Source organism: Xenopus tropicalis, chromosome 9 (genome assembly GCF_000004195.4).
Source record: "Xenopus tropicalis strain Nigerian chromosome 9, UCB_Xtro_10.0, whole genome shotgun sequence".
NCBI lineage: Eukaryota > Metazoa > Chordata > Amphibia > Anura > Pipidae > Xenopus > Xenopus tropicalis.
The window spans coordinates 88,399,489-88,419,740 of NC_030685.2; the positions used below are offsets into that span (position 1 = coordinate 88,399,489).

Consider the following 20,252-nt stretch of genomic DNA (forward strand, 5'->3'; position numbering starts at 1 on the left):
TTGGGGCAGAACAGCCCTATTGGGTTTATTTAATGGTTAAATGATTCCCTTTTCTCTGTAATAATAAAACAGTACCTGTACTTGATCCCAACTAAGATATAATTACCCCTTATTGGGGCAGAACAGCCCTATTGGGTTTAGTTAATGTTTTATTGATTTTTTAGTAGACTTAAGGTATGGAGATCCAAATTACAGAAGGACCCCTTATCCGGAATACCCTTGGTCCCGAGCATTCTGGATAAGGGGTCCTATACCTGTATGTATGTATATATATATATATATATAGCAGTTGTGCAGCGCAGTGGGTGTGGCCTGAATTGAAGGTATTGGTGCAAGGCGGGTCCTGGCTTATTGCCCCAGTGCCATTGGGCCCCTGAGACTGGCAGGCAGTGGTTGCCATGGCAAGCGGAGAGGTGAGTTTGCCCTGCGGTTTGGCCGCACTTGGATTCGGTAACTGACCGAGCGCCAAATTTTCAGTGCAAAACCGCACTCTCCTGTGTCAATAACTGTATTTGTTTTCTATTTAATGCACAAGAGGCTGCTGAGCCCTTTCCCTTTATTGTACAGTGAGGGAGAGACTCTGTGTAATCCCTGAGCCACTGCCCCTATTGCCCCCTATTGCCCCACGCACATTCCTTCTTACCCTCCGCTATTTGCCTGTCAGTCAGACTCTGGCATCAAAAGGAACCCAAAATCCTGTATAAACAGTCACTGGGAAAGGGGAATAAAGGAAGTCTGGCTCCTGGTGTAAACAGGCATTGGGAATAGGGCCCCCCCCCGGGTAAGTGAATCCAATCCCCCCCCCAGTACTTACCCAGGTACAGAGCTCTGATTCTCTGTACTTCCTGCTCCTGGGCTGCTCTCTTTCCCATGGTCAGGCAGGAACCTCCCCCCGGGTAAGTGAATCCAATCTCCCCCCAGTACTTACCCAGGTACAGAGCTCTGATTCTCTGTACTTCCTGCTCCTGGGCTGCTCTCTTTCCCATGGTCAGGCAGGAACCTCCCCCCTGGGTAAGTGAATCCAATCTCCCCCCAGTACTTACCCAGGTACAGAGCTCTGATTCTCTGTACTTCCTGCTCCTGGGCTGCTCTCTTTCCCATGGTCAGACAGGAACCTCCCCCTGGGTAAGTGAATCCAATCTCCCCCCAGTACTTACCCAGGTACAGAGCTCTGATTCTCTGTACTTCCTGCTCCTGGGCTGCTCTCTTTCCCATGGTCAGGCAGGAACCCTCCCCCTGGGTAAGTGAATCCAATCTCCCCCCAGTACTTACCCAGGTACAGAGCTCTGATTCTCTGTACTTCCTGCTCCTGGGCTGCTCTCTTTCCCATGGTCAGACAGGAACCTCCCCCCTGGGTAAGTGAATCCAATCTCCCCCCAGTACTTACCCAGGTACAGAGCTCTGATTCTCTGTACTTCCTGCTCCTGGGCTGCTCTCTTTCCCATGGTCAGGCAGGAACCTCCCCCCCTGGGTAAGTGAATCCAATCTCCCCCCAGTACTTACCCAGGCTACAGAGCTCTGATTCTCTGTACTTCCTGCTCCTGGGCTGCTCTCTTTCCCAGTGGTCAGGCCAGGAAACCTCCCCCGGGTAGTGAAATCCAATCCTCCCCCCAGTACTTACCCAGGTACAGAGCTCTGATTCTCTGTACTTCCTGCTCCTGGGCTGCTCTCTTTCCCATGGTCAGGCAGGAACCCTCCCCCTGGGTAAGTGAATCCAATCTCCCCCAGTACTTACCCAGGTACAGAGCTCTGAATTCTCTGTACTTTCCTGCTCCTGGGCTGCTCTCTTTCCCATGGTCAGACAGGAAACCTCCCCCCGTGGGTAAGTTGAAATCCAATCTCCCCCCAGTACTTACCCAGGTACAGAGCTCTGATTCTCTGTACTTCCTGCTCCTGGGCTGCTCTCTTTCCCATGGTCAGGCAGGAACCCCCCCCCTGGGTAAGTGAATCCAATCTCCCCCCAGTACTTACCCAGGTACAGAGCTCTGATTCTCTGTACTTCCTGCTCCTGGGCTGCTCTCTTTCCCATGGTCAGACAGGAACCTCCCCCTGGGTAAGTGAATCCAATCTCCCCCAGTACTTACCCAGGTACAGAGCTCTGATTCTCTGTACTTCCTGCTCCTGGGCTGCTCTCTTTCCCATGGTCCAGGCAGGAACCCCCCCTGGTAAGTGAATCCAATCTCCCCCCAGTACTTACCCAGGTACAGAGCTCTGATTCTCTGTACTTCCTGCTCCTGGGCTGCTCTCTTTCCCATGGTCAGGCAGGAACCTCCCCCTGGGTAAGTGAATCCAATCTCCCCCCAGTACTTACCCAGGTACAGAGCTCTGATTCTCTGTACTTCCTGCTCCTGGGCTGCTCTCTTTCCCATGGTCAGGCAGGAACCTCCCCCTGGGTAAGTGAATCCAATCTCCCCCAGGTACATCTATTGCCCATAGTTTGTGTGTCAGTGGCACTGCACATGCTCAGTGGGCTCTGGGCTAAGAGCTTTGGGGTGATGGGAAATCATGAAGCAGAAAGTGAGTTCAAGTCTGGCACAGAAGCTTATGCTATGGGGCTGATTATTAATCCCATATTCTTTATTGAGGTTTAGTTGCCCTTTAATGTGAGACAGTTCTGCCCCGCAGACAGGGAAAGGCTTGGAGCTCCAGTTTAGGGGTACAGCTGGGTATATCGGGGTACATACCGACAACAGGAATCCCATTGGCCCCATTTCTCGTTTTCTCACTTATAATATTGATTTTTATTTTATAAATTCCAAAAAAGGTGAATTTTCAGGCTGCCGCTGGCAGAGCGGATTCTACGATTAAACGTTTATTTTCTTTGTGGAACATTTGAGAAGTGCGGGGGGCGCCGCTGCCAAACCAAACACCCCCCCCCTTACAGCAATGTGGTACGGCCCGACGTATTTATATATTTATCTGCTGATTTACAGACAGTCGCAATCTGCTCCAGATGGAGCCGCGCCATTGGCCGACTCGCAGGGAAACCCAATCGCTTACCATCTAATTAGGAGCCCAAATATGTCGATTCATTATATAGCAGCGGATTGGTTGTATTTACATGTGGGCGGGGCTTCCACCCCAATGGGGGGTAATTAGAAGTGATACAAGATACCTGGGGCAGAGGAGGATTCTGACCCACTGACTCATGGCAGATAAAGGGTTAACATGAATGAAATACTGCCCCCCAGTGGCCACCCTGGCAGAATGCCCCCCTCGCCCTCAGTGAACAGGGTTATTACTCTGCAAGGAATTCTCTGTTCATGCATAAAAAGTAGGGGTGCACCAAACCCACTTTTTTTTGGGTTCTGCCGAACCCCCAAACCCACCTCAATACCCCCCTTTCCATTCTGCCGAACCCCCAAACCCACCTCAATACCCTCCTTTCCATTCTGCCGAACCCCCAAACCCACCTCAATACCCCCCTTTCCATTCTGCCGAACCCCCAAACCCACCCTGACGGATTCTGCCGAACCCCCAAACCCACCTCTACACCCACCTTTCCATTCTGCTGAAAACCCAAACCCACCTCTACACCCACCTTTCCATTCTGCCGAACCCCCAAACCCACCTCTACACCCACCTTTCCATTCTGCCGAACCCCCAAACCCACCTCTACACCCACCTTTCCATTCTGCCGAACCCCCAAACCCACCTCTACACCCACCTTTCCATTCTGCTGAACCCCCAAACCCACCCTGACGCTTTCTGCCAAATCCCCAAACCCACTCTGACGGATTCTCCCGAACCCCCAAACCCATCCTGACGGATTCTGCCCAACCCCCAAACCCACCCTGACGGATTCTGCCCAACCCCCAAACCCACCTCTACACCCACCTTTCCATTTTGGCGAACCCCCAAACCCACCCTGGACGGATTCTGCCGAACCCCCAAACCCACCCTGACGGATTCTGGCCGAACCCCCAAACCCACCCTGACGGATTCTGCCGAACCCCCAAACCCACCTCTACACCCACCTTTCCATTTTGGCGAACCCCCAAACCCACCCTGACGGATTCTGCCGAACCCCCAAACCCACCCTGACGGATTCTGCCGAACCCCCAAACCCACCCTGACGGATTCTGCCGAACCCCCAAACCCACCCTGACGGATTCTGCCGAACCCCCAAACCCACCCTGACGGATTCTGCCGAACCCCCAAACCCACCCTGACGGATTCTGCCGAACCCCCAAACCCACCCTGACGGATTCTGCCGAATCCTAATAAAATAAAACCCAATAAAAATCGCTTAACCCCAAATGACCTTCCCAAACTCCGCCTCCAGCCATGGGGGATGGACCAGTCCTGGGGGGGTGGTTCCTGATTAATTAAAGGTATAATTTCTTATCCTTGATGAGCTGCCTGTTGCCTATTTAGCCCCAGGGTGGGGCAAGTGTTGGAAAGGGTTAAAGCAATTGGCTGAACAGAGAGATCAATATCCAATCGTAATGGCTCCTCCATCTGCTGAACTCATTCGCTCCCTCCTTCCAGCGCAGATGGGGTTCTACCCCCCCCCCCCCCCGAGCTGTCAGAGATTGGCCAGTTGGCCGCTCCTACGAGCCAAACGGGGGCCAAACGGGGCTTTTATATATAGGAAAATATGAACAGGGCTCATAGTAAAAAATGAGATTTGATCATCAGACTGTGAGAATGGAAATGCAGCTGCGGCGTCTGGCTACTGTGCAACTGCCACCTGTCGGGGGATGCTGGGAAATGTAGTTCTGTAACAGTACAGACTGATATGATGAAACCCCCAAAACCTACTTGTTACAGGTCCCTCCCACTTACCCCCCATTCTGTTTCTATGTGTCACATGATATACCTGAATCAGTAAAGGTACCCCCCATATCAGCTACACCCACTTACCCAATAGTCTGTATGTGTTGTGTTTATTTCTCCTTTAAAGGGGTTGTTCACCTTTGAGTATGATGCAGAGCGTGATATTTTGAGACAATTTGCAATTGGTCTTCATTTTTTTATTATTTGTAGTTTTTAAATTATTTTAGTTTTTGTTCAGCAGCTCTCTGGTTGCTAGGGTCCAAATTACCTTAGCAATAAAACTGGAGCCTCACAGAGCAATAGGGTTTGGCTGCTGGGGTCAGTTATCCTGTTGCTAGGGCTCCAAATACCTTAGCAACCACGGAGTGGTTTGATTGAGAGACTGATATATGAATAGGGGAGGGGCTGAATAGAAAGATAAGGGATAAAAAGTAACAATAACAATAAAACTGGAGCCTCACAGAGCAATAGGTTTTGGTTGCCGGGGTCAGTGACCCCCATTTGAAGAAGAAGGCAAATAATTCAAAAACTATAACAAATAAATAATGAAGACTAATTGCAAAGTTGCTTAGAACTGGCCATTCTATAACATACTGAAAGTAAGCTTTGACCAGTACTGTACATGCAGTCTTTGCCCTATGAGCTGACACTCTAACCTGCTCCTTGTGTTTCCCTCCGGCAGCTCAATATGGGGGATGTGACCGTTATGCCGAGTCTTCGGGTATCCAGGGCATCTATGGACCTCCCCCTGGCACAGTTGTCTCTGCCCGCAGCGGCGCCCGCCTTCACCCTGCCCCCGAGGAACTGCCGCGTCTCCGCCGGAAGCACCGCCCGGTTTGACGTCAAGGTACCTATTCCCCTCTTTGACTTTGGGGTAGAAACCCAGATCCTTCCTGGGTAATTAGCAATACCTGCTGCCGACTGCACTGCCTTTTGTGCCGCCATGCACTAAGGATCTAAATCAGTTGCTAATGGAACGGCAGGAGTAGTAAGGGGCCCGGTGGGGCCCCTAGACTTAGCTGAAGAACATGGCAGACTCTGGGGGTGCACAATCAAATCAGTCTGCAGCCTTTAGCTGTTATCAGACTACATCTCCCAGCATCCTCCACCAGCTAAAAGGTCTCTGTTGCTCAGCAACAGCTGCAGGTTGAATCGTAAATTATTGGCAAGAGCCCCGGGGGCCCCACATACTAATGACCCGCTGAAATCACCCGCCGCAAAGTGTTTAATTCACCTTTTCATGACACATTGGCGCTGCCAGACTAGAGGGGCCCCGGCCAAGTCTGCGCTTATTAAATAACCTCTGCCCTTCAGACCCGGGGAAGCTGGAATCCGCTAATGCGTCGCCGCTGGAAAACGCGTCCCAATCGGGTCCAAGTTTCCAGATATAAAGGCAGAACTGGGTGACCTACGGCTTGGGGAATGCGCCCGGCTGGGGGGCTCACGGCATCACCTCATAAACCCCCGCCGCCAAAGCCAGACGTCTGCGCTCAGCTCTGCTATGGGGGTTATTGGGCAGGGGCCCCGGGAGGTCGGGCAGGGGCCCTGGGTAACTTTATGCAGGAGGAACTCTCCCTTATCTGTAAATCAGAGGATAGGAAGATGGCTCTATGGATAAACTGATCCGTGCCCATAATGGGGGGAGTTGCAGTAACCCCTGGGGGGGGGAATGGGGGGGTGCTGGAAAGGCCATATACACTGCAATGTGGTTTTAAAGGGGATGTAAACCCGCAATAACCCTGTCCCACTGGGCCCCATAGATTTACTATGGAAGTTGCCAAAAAACATAATTATAGATGCAAAAAAGTTCCCCAATGAGATAAATAACTTCATTATAAATGCAGGAGAAGTGGCCAATGAGAATGCTGATTCCCTGTGTCAGGCCCCTTGCTGGTACCTTACATATAGAGATAATGATGGCATTTTCCCGTCATTATATGGCACAGGAATCAGACATGGGGATAAAGGGACAGACTTGTTCAGTGCTGGGAAACTGTGCTTATTGCTCCCCACTCCAATTGCACCCTGATGTTGCCGGACTACAGCTCCCAGCATGCCTCACCCTTCATTATATATTACATTATTCTGGGATTTGTAGTGCAGCAAAAGTTTGGTTGAGCCATGAAGTGCAGGAAAATGGACCTCCCGCCCAATCACAGTTTAGTGTGGGCCCCTGCCCAATCATAGGGCAGTGGGAGCTCCTGCCCAATCATAGTGCAGTGTGGGCTCCTGCCCAATCATAGTGCAGTGTGGGCTCCTGCCCAATCATAGTGCAGTGTGGGCTCCTGCCCAATCATAGTGCAGTGTGGGCTCCTGCCCAATCATAGTGCAGTGTGGGCTCCTGCCCAATCATAGCACAGGGGTACGTGTGGCATCAGAGTCCCTATGACTCACTGGATAGTTCTAAATACTGTTTGCTGATAGGGCCCAGTGACCACCTGTGACCTGTCTGCGCCCAATCACGGCTGTAATGCCTCCTTCTCACCAGCAGGGGCAGGAATCCCTGTGTATCCAGACCTTGTGCGTGGCCCCCCCCCCCCTCCTGTCCCAGAGTCACTTTTTTGTTGAAATCCCATAAAAAGGTTCATTTAATGAGTTTAACAAAAGGGAAAAGGACATTTAATCCGGGGAATGTTCTGAGATATTGGGCCGGCGCTGCCAGGGGCTCTGGGCCCGACAGATGGTTTTTCTCTGCCTGCAACGCGGAACCGACTGGTTTGTCAGACGCACAGACATTTCCCCGTGCCCCTGCCTGTGGCCCCCCCACACCCCGAAACTAAACCCCACCCAGTAATTGGGCAAAATAATGATTTATATACAAGGAAGGTCCCACCGACAGCTCTGGATGAACTACAACTTCCACCATCTGCCAGGGAATTGTCCAATCAAATGAGCCAAAAGAGTTGGTTAGATTGGGTTAGATTGGATTGGATTGGGTTGGGTTGGGTTGGATTGTGGAGGGGAAAGGGGGCGGGTCAAGCAGTTCAATCAAACAGAACCAGGAAAATGTTTGCTTTGATGCTAAACCTTAACTAAAACCCCTTCCCTGGTTCTGCAGAGGCTCATGGGAAATCCCTGCGCGGCGCTGATGAGCCCCAAAAAGGGCGAAACCGGTCTGTATTTGGGTATCCAATCAGCACCTGCCCTGGCTGTGGGCGTGGTTTAATCTCTAGGGAATTTCAGGGGTGATCCTGGGCTTCCGACCCAGAATTCCTTCTGTTGAATTGTCAGGGTTACATTTCTTTAATTAAAAAAGTAGGAGGGGCTCCCTGATTAGAGTCTTATTCATTTCCTCGTTAGGGCGTGTAAAGACCACAGACCCCCAGGGACCAGGGAAGGCACAAGGCGGGGGGCAGTTCTGTAATGGGGGGTGTTACAGTAAATCCCAGTGGGGGACTGGGGGGACCCAGTGTGAGGGGAGGGGGGGGGGGTCATGGGTTCATCTCAAACCTCAAAACTGGACCTTGAGCCCAACTGCACTCCCAGCCAATCACAGCTCACGGAGCTCCTATCCAATTACAGAGCAGGGCTCCACAGCCAATGAAACCTCTAACTAATGGGCAAGTAGGGCATTGGGGCCCCCATTGTGAGCTGGGCCCAGTGCTGATAGGGCCCTGGTTCTGGTACTGTAGGACTCTCTCTGGCGGTTCTGCTCATGGGGAAACTATGCAGACGGGGAAGGGAGAGATGGCAGTTGACAGGACTTTGGCTGCTCAGAGGGGCGCAGGACTCCCAACCAATGGGGAGGGCTCTCCCATTCTGCCCTCCGCAGGGGGATCATGGGGGTTGGATTTTGCCCCAAGGGTGGGCAGTTACAATATTATCTCCCCCCGTGGGGTTCCTGCTCACAAACCAGCGCAGATGTTCCCCCGGCTGAACGGCGCAGTATAAATATAAATGGCGCATTCTTGGCCGCCCAATACTCAGATACACTAATGGCCAGACAGAGGATTGATGGCGGGAGGGTGGGGGCAGGCGTGGGGGGGAGGGGGGCCCCGGGGCTGAAAGGCGCAGAAATAATAAAGTGCTTTTCCCTGTGGAACAAATGGAGCTGAAAACTACGGGAATTTGCTTTATTGACTCCAACCCCCGGGGCAAACAGGGTCTCATTCACTTGGGGTAAAACGGGGCCCGTGGGGGTTGTACCAACAGCTTGGCCCCGCCCCTGCCCAACATGCTAAACTAGCAGGGGTCTCTCCCCAGAGGGCCCCAATTATTAACCCATTGGTCATCTGGGCCCCTGAGCTGAGGGCCCAGTCAACAAGTATAGTGAGGCCCCAAAGAAAGAAAAGGACAGATCCCCCCCTGCCCCTGATCCTCCCCCTGCCCTGAATCCCCCCTGCCCCTGATCCCCCCCTGCCCCTGATCCTCCCCTGCCCTGATCCCCCCTGCCCCTGATCCTCCCCCTGCCCCCTGATCCCCCCTGCCCCTGATCCCCCCTGCCCCTGATCCCCCCCTGCCCTGATCCCCCCCTGCCCCTGATCCCCCCTGCCCTGATCCTCCTGCCCCCCCTGCCCTGATCCTCCCCTGCCCCTGAATCCTCCCCCTGCCCCTGATCCCCCCTGCCCCTGATCCCCCCCCTGCCCTGATCCTCCCCCTGCCCCTGATCCCCGCCCTGCGCCCCTGATCCTCCCTGCCCCCCCTGCCCCTGATCCACCCCTGCCCTGATCCCCCTGCCCCTGATCCTCCCTGCCCTATCCCCCCCCTGGCCCTGATCTCCCCCTGCCCCTGATCCCCCCTGCCCCTGATCCCCCCCTCCCCCTGCCCCCTGATCCCCCCTGCCCTGATCCTCCCCTGCCTCCCCTGCCCCTGATCCCCCACTGCCCCTGATCCCCCCTCCTGATCCCCCCCCCTGAATCCCCCCTGCCCCTATCCTCCCTGCCCCTGCCCCTGATCCTCCCCCTGCCCTGATCCTCCCCCTGCCCCTGATCCCCCCTGCCCTGATCCCCCTGCCCTGATCCCTCCCCCCTACCTGCCCCTGATCCCCCCTGCCCCGATCCTCCTGCCCCCCCCTGCCCCTGATCCACCCCTGCCCTGATCCTCCCCTGCCCCTGATCCTCCCCTGCCCCTGATCCTCCCCCTGCCCCTGATCCCCCCTGCCCCTGATCCTCCCTGCCCCTGATCCTCCCCTGCCCCGATCCACCCCAGCCCCTGACCCTCCCCCTGCCCCTGATCACCCCAGCCCCTGATCTCCCTGCCCTGTCCTCCCCTGCCCCTGATCCACCCCTGCCCCTGATCCCCCCTGCCCTGATCCTCCCCCTGCCCTGATCCACCCCTGCCCCTGATCCCCCCCTGCCCTGATCCTCCCCTCCCCTGATCCCCCCTGCCCCTGATCCCCCCTGCCCCTGATCCACCCTGCCCTGATCCCCCCCTGCCCTGATCCAACCATGCCCCTGATCCCCCCTGCCCTGATCGACTCCCCCTGCCCCCTGATCCCCCCCTGCCCTGATCCCCCCCTGCCCCTGATCCACCCCTTGCCCCTGATCCCCCCTGCCCCTGCCCCTCCTGCCCTGATCCTCCCCTGCCCCTGAATCCTCCTGCCCTGATCCACCCCTCCCCTGATCCACCCCTGCCCCTGATCCCCCCCCTGCCCCTGATCCTCCCCTGCCCCTGATCCCCCCTGCCCCTGATCCCTCTCCCTGCCCTGTCTCCCTTGCCACTGATCCCCCCTGCCCCTGATCCACCCCTCCCCTGACCCCTGTCCTTGCCCCTGATCCTCCCCCTGCCCCTGATCCCCCGCCCACTGATCCACCCCTGCCCTGGAATCCACCCCAGCCCTGATCCTCCCCCTGCCCCTGATCCACCCCTGCCCCTGATCCCCCCTGCCCCTGTATCCACCCCAGCCCCTGATCCTCCCCTGCCCCTGATCCCCCCCCTGCCCCTGATCCACCCCTCCCCCTGATCCACCCCTGCCCCTGATCCCCCCTGCCCCTGATCCTCCCCTGCCCTGATCCCCCCTGCCCTGAACCCCCCTGCCCCTGATCCTCCCCCTGCCCCTGATCCTCCCCTGCCCCTGATCCCCCCCTGCCCCTGACCACCCCTCCCCTGATCCCCCCCTGCCCTGATCCCCCCCCTGCCCTGATCCACCCCTCCCCTATCCCCCCTGCCCCTGGTCCGCCTCTGCCCCTGATCCCCCAGCCCCTGATCCCCCCAGCCCCTGATCCCCCCCAGCCCCTAACGCCCCTGGTCCGCCCCTGCCCCTGATCTACCCCTGATCCGCCCCTGCCCCGCTGATCCACCCGTGCCCCTGATCCCCTGCCCCTGATCCACCCCTGATCCGCCCCTGCCCCTGATCCACCCGTGCCCCTGATCCACCCCTGCCCCTGATCTACCCCTGATCCCCCCCAGGGTGGCAGGGGGTACGCTGTAGGGCCTGGCGTTGCTGCCCAGGCTGCGTTGCTGCTGTGTCGCATTTCTCACAAACCAGCTGCATTTTTATGTGACACTTTCATAATGGAGCTGCAGAACCGGATTGAAAGTGGCAGCCCCCCCCCCGCAAACATGTCTTGTTCCGCCCCCCCAGTGCCCGTCACTCTGCATTGTGCCCCCAACGGCTCGGGTCTGCTGAAAGATTTATTACCCTCACCCGTTAGTGACATGTAGGAACCATTTACTGTATATTGCAGCACCCCCTACAGGCCGGATTTATGTATTAACCCCCTTTGAGCCACAGCTCTGTGTAGCAACAAGGGGTTAATATTGGTTGGCAGGAAAGGGCAGTGGGGCATTGCCCAGAGCCTGTGCTGAGGATCAGTGGAGGGGAAGATGGGGGGCTACTGGGGGCATCTTCAGGTGGATTTGGGCTGGTACAGAAGCACCAAACATAAGGTTCAGCAAATCCAACCTACTTCTTTGTTGTGGTTTAGTTCCCCTTTAAATTTGACATTCAAATGACTATTGGCCCAATCTTCCTGGAAACAAACAAACCCCAGTGAGTGGGGAACGGGCCGGCGCTGGTGCTGATGGGTTCTGGGGATTTGTGCTGATTTTCAGAGCCCCCGCCGTTATATAATATGGAAATAGCTGTTATTCATCACCCGACTGCGCCGAGCAACCACATTAATATCGGCCCCACGAGGGGTTACATGATGGATTCAGCGTGGGGGGGGGTTACTGTATAAATAAACCAATTACCCCTGCTGGGGCTAAAATAACATTTGCACGTAAATCAGAGGGGTCATTAAATACCCCAGGCCCCCGGCACCCCCAAACTCACCTGAAGCTTTCCCCATGCAGATAGGAGATCAGATTTCTCCTTACTAGTGAAGATGGGGGTCCCAGAAATGATCTCATTGGGTTTTTTATTCAGTGGGGGGGGTCACTCGGGCCTGGACTGGCAATCTGTGGGTGCTGGGAATGGCAGGGGGGCTGTAAGGTGCCACAGACAGTCACTATTTATTGGGCTGGGGGGGCTGTTTGTGCCTCTGGGTACTGGGAATGCCAGGGGGGCTGTAAGGTGCCACAGACAGTCACTATTTATTTGGGCTGGGGGGGCTGTTTGTGCCTCTGGGTACTGGGAATGCCAGGGGGCTGTAAGGTGCCACAGACAGTCACTATTTATTGGGCTGGGGGGGGGCTGTTTGTGCCTCTGGTACTGGGAATGCCAGGGGGGCTGTAAGGTGCCACAGACAGTCACTATTTATCTGGGTACTGCCGGGGGGGGCTGTTTGTGCCTCTGGGTACTGGGAATGCCAGGGGGGCTGTAAGGTGCCACAGACAGTCACTATTTATTGGGCTGGGGGGGGCTGTTTGTGCCTCTGGGTACTGGGAATGCCGAGGGGGGGGCACATGTAGCCCCGTTCTCACTATTATGGCTCTGCCTTTAGCCACAGTGACCCAATCATGCCCGTAAAAATCCCTGCAGAAAATGGATTTCTAGCTTTGTATTAACCCCAGACATGCCAGTAAGATCATTACAGAAACTAAATTCAGCGCTTGCCCCGCCCACACTGGCACCGCAAACTTTTCTCCTTCCTAAACTCCCCAAGTTGTTTGTCTCCTTCGGCAGAAGCTCTTGAAAAAGAAAGTAAAGAAGCCCCAAAATAAAAGGCCCTTTTCGGACTCTAAGAAAGGAGATGTCACAATCAGCAAAGGAAGGGTTTGGCAGAGTGATGTGTGCTTGAGTGTTTGTGATTAAATTAACCATATCATGGGGGTTTCTCTTCTGTTAGTCGGTTCAGTTCAGTTGCCCTTCGTGGGTGCATTGGGCAGGGGTTGGGCAGTAATTAACTCCCTGTACCCCATGCGACTGACATATTTACTTCTAATGTTTTAAACCCAAACAATAAATGTTGAAAAGTAATGTTTTTCCCAAGGGTCGGTGTGTGGGACCCCTGATAGGCCGGGGGGGGCGGAAGGAAACGCTTTTGTTCCGGTTACTGAACATTCTTATTCTGCTGGAACAATGCCCCTTATGGCTTGGTATAAAGTGATTAAAGGGCAAGTACAGGGCACTGCTGTGCGGGGCTGGAGCTGCCTCTGTGTATAATCTAGTTATTGTTATTCTGGCCTGCTGCTCTCTTTCCATGGTCAGGCAGAACTCTCCCCTGGAATGAATCCAACCCCCAACTGTACCATACAGGAGCCTTGTTTCCCTTATTTCCTGCTCTGGGCTGCTCTCTTTCCATGGTCAGGTCAGGAACCTCCCCCTGGTAGTGAATCCCAATCTCCCCCCCAGTCTACCCAGGTACAGGAGCTCTGATTCTCTGTACTTCCTGCTCCTGGGCTGCTCTCTCCGCATGGTCAGGCAGGAACCTCCTCCTGGGTAAGTGAATCCAATCTCCCCCCAGTACTTACCCAGGTACAGAGCTCTGATTCTCTGGTACTTCCTGCTCCTGGGCTGCTCTCTTTCCCAGGTCAGGCGGAACCTCCCCCTGGTAAGTGAATCCAATCTCCCCCCAGTACTTACCCAGGTAACAGAGCTCGTGATTCACTGTACTTTCCCCGCTCTGGCTGCTCTCTCTTCCCATGGCAGGGCAGGAAACCTCCCCCTGGTAAGTGAATCATTCCTCCGTCCATTATACCCAGGTTACAGGAGCTTCTGAGTCTCTGTACTTCTCCTCTCCTGGTCTGCTCTGTTCCCATGGTCGACAGGGAACCCCCTGGGAAGTGAAATCCAATCTCCCCCCAGTACTTACGCCAGAGTAAGAGTCGATTCTCTGTACTCTGCTCCTGGGCTTCTCTCTTTCCCATTGGTCAGCACAGGAACGCTCCCCTCTGTGTAAGTGAATCCAGATCCCCCCAGTACTTACCCAGGTACAGACTCTGAATTCCTGTACTGTCCGCTCCTGGCTGCTCTCTTTCCCATGGTGGCAGACAAGGAACTCTCCTTGGTACAGTGAAGTCCAATTCCCCCCAGTAACTTCTACCTAGGTACAGAAGCTTCTGATCTCTGTACTCCTGTCCTGGTCTGCCCTCTTTCCCAGGTCAGACAGGAACCGCCCCCTGGGTAAGTGTAATCCAATCTCCCGCCAGTACTTACCCAGCCATTGAGCTCTGATTCTCTGTACTAGTCTCTGCTCTGGGCTGCTTCTCTTCCCATGGTCAGACAGAACCTCCCCTGGGTAAGTAATCCAAATTCCCCCAGTACTTACCCAGGTAAGAGCGTCCTGGATTCTCTGTACTTCCTGCTTCTGGGCTCTCTCTTTCCATGGTCTAGATCCAGGCATCCCCGGTAAGTGAATCCTAATCTCCCCCAGAACTACGCAGGTCAGGATCTCGAAATTTTCTCTTTACTTCTGCTCCTGGCTGTCTCTCTTCCATGGTCAACAGGACCTCCCCTGGTAAGTTGAAATCCAATTCTCCCCCCAGTCTTACCAGTACATGAGCTCGTGATTCTCTGTTACTCTTCTCTGCCCTGGGCTGCTCTCTTTCCCATGTCAAGAGCAGACCTCCCCCCTGGTGAAGTGAATCCATCTCCCCCATACTTACCCAGGTACAGAGCTCTTGATCTCTGTCTCTGCTCCTGGCTGCTCTTCTTTCCCATGGTCAACAGGAAACTCCTGGTAAGTGAATGCCAATCCCCCCCAGTTAACTTACCCAGTACAGAGCTCTGATTCTCTGTACTTCTCTGCTCCTGGCTGCTCTCATTCCATCGGTCAGACAGGTAGATCCCCCTGGGTAAGTGAGAAGATCCAATCCCCACCAGTACTTACCCAGGTAGCGAGATGCTCTGCTGCTTCTTACTTGCCGCTCCTTGGGCTGTCTCTTTTCCATGGTCAGGCAGGAACCGTCCCCTGGGGTAAGTGAATCCAATGTTCCCCCAGATTATTACCCAGGTACAAGCTCTGGAAGTTTCTGTACGTCTGCCTCCTGGGGCGCTCTCTGTCCACTGTCAGACAGGAACCTCCCCTTGTGTAAGTGAATCCAATCTCCCCCTCAGACTTACCGCTAGGTACAAAGCTCTGAGGTTCTCCTGTATTACCTGCTCCTGGGCTGCTCTCTTTCCCATGGTCAGCGCGAACTAAAGACAGAATTTAATGAAGAATATTGTTCAGCACAATGTTTCTATTGGCCCTGCCCCCAGTAATCAGTGGGGGCACTGTTAGTCCCAATCCCCTCCGCCCAACACAGACAGCGCATCATTGATGGGGGCGGAGGGGCAGTGAACCCTGACCCGCGTAAGAGTATTATGGTTAAACCGCTTATGATCAATCCCAGAAATCTGTAAAACGCTGTGCATGCTCTGATGTGGGAATTGGCGCCGCCGTATTACAGTATTTCCGCGTATGTTAAAACAAGGAAGTGTTAATTAGAGGGTCAGCTCTGGGCAGCCCCCCGGCCAAAGGGGGGGGGGGGTTTCACCTTGAATTAACTATTAATAATCTGGTTACTGACATTCTAATTCTAAGCCGACGTCATGGAGTAAATTCCTAACTATGCAACAAAATACCTCTTTAGTCCTTGCAGCAGTCTGTCCTGTGGTTACCAGAGTAACCTGCCCTAGCAACCAGATAGTATTTTCATTTTTTCATTTATAGAGGGGAGAATTAGCGCTAAAATATGAAAGAAGGAAAAAGTAAAAGCAACTGCTTCTTAAATGTAAAGTTCTCTTTAAAGGGGAACTTCACCCACAAAGAAAATATAACTCTTAGAGCAACTTCCCCTAATCTCCATTCCATATCCCATTCCTCTGCACCTGTCTGGTCTGACTCCTGATACAACTCCCAATATCCATTCATCCTCATTCTCACTGGGTTTATAGTTATGTGTAACTGTACTATGTGTCCCTTTCCCTTCCCTGCATGCTGGTTCTGACTCCTGATACAACCAATACCCATTCATTCCTCATTCTCACTGGTTATAGATGTGTTAACTGTCACTTTGTCCCTTTCCCTTCCCTGCACTGCTGGTTCTGACTCCTGATAACAACTCCCCAAATCCATTCATCCCTCATTCTCACTGGGTTTATAGTTATGTGTAACTGTCACTGTGTCTGTCCCTTTCCCTTCCTGCACTGCTGGTTCTGACTCCTGATACAACTCCCCAATATCCATTCATTCCTCATTCTCACTGGGTTTATAGTTATGTGTAACTGTCACTGTGTCTGTCCCTTTCCCTTCCCTGCACTGCTGGTTCTGACTCCTGATACAACTCCCCAATACCATTCATTCCTCATTCTCACTGGGTTTATAGTTATGTGTAACTGTCACTGTGTGTCCCTTTCCCTTCCCTGCACTGCTGGTTCTGACTCCTGATACAACTCCCAATATCCATTCATCCCCTCATTCTCACTGGGTTGATAGTTATGTGTAACTGTCACTTGTCCCCTTTTCTTCCCTCATGCCCTTCATTCTCATTCTCACTGGTTATAGTTGTGTAACTGTCCACTGTTGTCCCCTTCCTTCCCTGCACTGCTGGTTCTGACTCCTGATACAACTCCCCAATATCCATTCATTCCTCATTTCACTGGGTTTATAGTTATGTGTAACTGTCACTGTGTCTGTCCTTTCCCTTCCCTGCACTGCTGGTTCTGACTCCTGATACAACTCCCCAATACCCATTCATTCCTCATTCTCACTGGGTTTATAGTTATGTGTAACGGTCACTGTGTCTGTCCCTTTCCCTTCCCTGCACTGCTGGTTCTGACTCCTGATACAACTCCCCAATATCCATTCATTCCTCATTCCACTGGTTTATAGTTATGTGCTGTCACTGTGTCTGTCCCTTTCCCTTCCCTGCACTGCTGGTTCTGACTCCTTGATACAACTCCCAATATCCATTCAGCCCTCATTCTCACTGGTTTATAGTCAGGGGTGGTTCCAGTCAGGGGGTGGGTTCCAGGTTTGCTGCCAGTGGGGGGGTGCCAGTCGGTGGGGTGCCAGTCAGGGGTGGGTGCCAGTCAGGTGGGTGCCAGGGGTGGATGCCGTCAGGGTGGTGCCAGTCGGGTGGGTGTCGGGTGCCAGTCGGGGTGGTGCCAGTCAGGGGGGCAGTCAGAGGGTGGGTGCCAGTCAGGGGTGGGTGCAGTCAGGGGTGGTGCCCAGTCAGGGGGTGGGTGCCATCAGGGGTGGGTGCCAGTCAGGGGTGGGTGCCAGTCAGGGGTGGGTGCCAGTCAGGGGTGGGTGCCAGGCTGTGGTTGCTTGAAACCTCCTAGAACATGAAACCCTATTGAGTTCTGATGGTCCCCAGAAGGCTTGTGTGCGGGGGGGGGGGGGTGTCAGGGAGCCCAGTAACCCCTCATTGTAGCCACATTCCATCTAAAAGTATCTGTGGCCCCAGGCATTTAACCCTCCAACACCCAGGCCCCATCTGTACTCTAATAGTTCCCCCCCCCCTCACACCCTCTTGCCTTACTATACACACTGTCCCCCTGGTACTTCACAGGTTAATGGCCGCCCCGACCCTCAGGTCACATGGTACAGAAATGCGCAGCCCGTGCAGAGCGGCGACCGGTGTGAAGTGGCGCAGGGAATCCGGGGGAATTTCTCCCTTGTGATCAGAAATGTCACTGAAGGCGACAGCGGGAAATACACGTGCGAGGCTGTCAATGATGGCGGCGTCCGACAGGTCACAGTAGAACTGACTGTGGAAGGTAAGTGAGACTCTTTGTGTTCATTTGCTGCCCAGGGCTGCTCTCTTTCCCATGGTCAGGCAGGAACCTCCCCCTGGGTAAGTGAATCCAATCTCCCCCCATACTTACCCAGGTACACAGAGCTCTGATTCTCTGTACTTCCTGCTCCTGGGCTGCTCTCTTTCCCATGGTCAGACAGGAACCTCCCCCTGGGTAAGTGCATCCAATCTCCCCCAACTTACCCAGGTACAGAGCTCTGATTCTCTCCTTCCCTGCTCCTGGGCTGCTCTCTTTCCCATGGTCAGGCAGGAACCTCCCCCTGGGTAAGTGAATCCAATCTCCCCCCAGTTACTACCCAGGTACAGAGCTCTGACTCTCTGTACTTCCTGCTCCTGGGCTGCTCTCTTTCCCATGGTCAGACAGGAACCTCCCCCTGGGTAATTGCAATTTGAGAACGCTACTTTACCGATTTTAAAATTAGAAAGAATCTGATTTTTAGCCAATGGGAGAGTTAAAGCCACAAGACATGGTAGAAAAGTTATTAAATTCTGTGATTTAAAGAATGGAAAGTACATGGCAGAGACACCCAGCAGAGGTGGAAGGTCAGACCCTCTTACATATCATTTACATTGTCCCTGTTGTGCCAGTTGATCCCCAGAAGGTGGCGCTGTGCGCACACACATGATTTTAGGTCTCCGCGGGTTACTGGTGTCAGACCCAGTTGCTTTGTTCTTTACAGGTTCTGGCTGTTGTACAGGGGCCCATTAGTGCTGAGTGTGTGGCCCTATACAGCTGCTGGGGATGCTGGGAGTTGTAGTTTACATATTCACTAAAGAGCATTAACCTCTGGGATGATGGAAATGCAACTGAGATTGAGAAATGTAACTGGATCTCTGGTTCTGCCCCTATAGGTTCTGCTGCAATGAAATACAGCCTGCCTTCCAGCACAAGGACTCTTGGGTAAGTACCTGGGGTAAGTACCCAGGGTGTCCCATTACAGGGCATAATCCACCCTCGGGTGAAGGGGGTAGTTATGGGTCAGTACATTTCATTGGGCTGTTCTCTTTCCCATGATGAGGGTAAGTGAATCCAGTCTTCCCCCAGTACCTACTCAGTTCTGGTTCTCTGTTCTCCCTCTCTCAGGGTTGCTCTCCTTCCTATGGACAGTCAGTCCCCTGGGTACATGGAAAGGAGAGCAGCCCGGGAGCAGGAAGGACAGAGAACCAGGACTTGGTACCGGGGTAAATGCTTAGAGATATTCGATTCACTTGGTGGGTGGTTTCTGCCAGACCATGGGAAAGAGAGCAGCCCTGCTGCTTTATTTACCCAGGGGGAGGGGCAAACTGTCAGTGAATAAGCCAAGAACCCAAATGGTTCCCATCACCAGGTACAATGAGTGGTTTGGCAGAACCAGGCAGGACTGTGTGTGTGGGCCGGTTCTGAATTCCTGTACCTGAATTTATTGCTGCAGACTGGGCCCCCGGTCCAACCGGGGCGAGTAATCCGTCCAATAGCGGCGCTGATTGATGTTCCTCTCAGCCACTCCCATCGCGGCGCCAGGGGGAACATGTGATTGAACTGAAAATCCCTCATTAATCAGCGTCTCGGCCCTTCGGGGGGGCTCTTATTGTACAGACTTGGCTGCCGAGACCCCCCAACCCCTCCCCCCCCAGCAATCAGAGCTCCTCCCCCCTCCCCCCTACTCTGAAACCCAATCCCCAGCGCACAGGGCCAATGGTGCACGGTAGCCAGCCCAACTGCCAATACTGGGGTTCCTGTTAGGTGAAAACGGGGGTTAAGTGGGGGTCAGCTGCAGTCGCGTAAAGCCCACAATCGCTTGCTCCTATTTACCCCTACAGTGAGGGGGGGCGAGGAAACCATTAGAGCAAGTGAGAGCGAGGGGTAGTGATAGTACTATACGGGGGTAATTATAGGGAAGGTATGCCAGGCTAGATGGGGCAGGTATATAGTATATACAGGGGTATATAGGGAAGGTTCGAGCCAGGCTAGATCCGGTCGGCAGGCTGGGGTATTGTATCTTTAAGTAGCTGATACAGGATATTACTTAGGAGAATTGATGCCAAGGCTAGGGGATGGATGCACGGGCAGGCAGGGGTGTAGTATAGGTATATACAGGGTAACTGATAGGAAGGGAATGCCGGCGTATTATGCGGGGCAGAGTCCACAGGGAGCAGGTTTTATTATAGGGAGAAGGGATATTGCCAGGGTAGATAGGGGCATTATTAGGTGAAGGTATATGGAGGTGTATACAGGGGTTATAGGGAAGGATGCACAGGCTAGGATCGGGGGCAGGCAGAGGAGTAGTAGTATAGTACAGGATTATACATTAGGGAAGCGATGCCAGGCGTAGATGGAGGCAGGCCACTATTTGGGTGGTATATAGTATAATATATAGGGTATAATTATGGGATAGAGAGTGGTGATGCCAGGTTAAGTGATGGAG

At 53.8% G+C, this 20,252-nt stretch overlaps 1 protein-coding gene across 2 annotated transcripts in view; it reads left to right on the top strand.

Annotated features, from left to right (window-relative positions):
• LOC116407738 (myosin light chain kinase, smooth muscle-like) overlaps window positions 1–18,825 on the top strand; it is a 30,244-nt gene extending 11,419 nt beyond the window's left edge. The window contains exons 2-4 of one of the 2 annotated variants that reach the window (XM_031893661.1): window positions 5,462–5,626; window positions 17,602–17,809; window positions 18,700–18,796. In XM_031893661.1, coding sequence (XP_031749521.1) covers window positions 5,468–5,626; window positions 17,602–17,809; window positions 18,700–18,752 — 420 coding nt within the window. In that variant the 5' untranslated portion in view covers window positions 5,462–5,467 and the 3' untranslated portion in view covers window positions 18,753–18,796. Of the gene's footprint in view, window positions 1–5,461; window positions 5,627–17,601; window positions 17,810–18,699 lie in introns of both variants that reach the window. The other variant, XM_031893660.1, reaches the window with a different exon arrangement.
• Window positions 18,826–20,252: the final 1,427 nt, after the last annotated feature.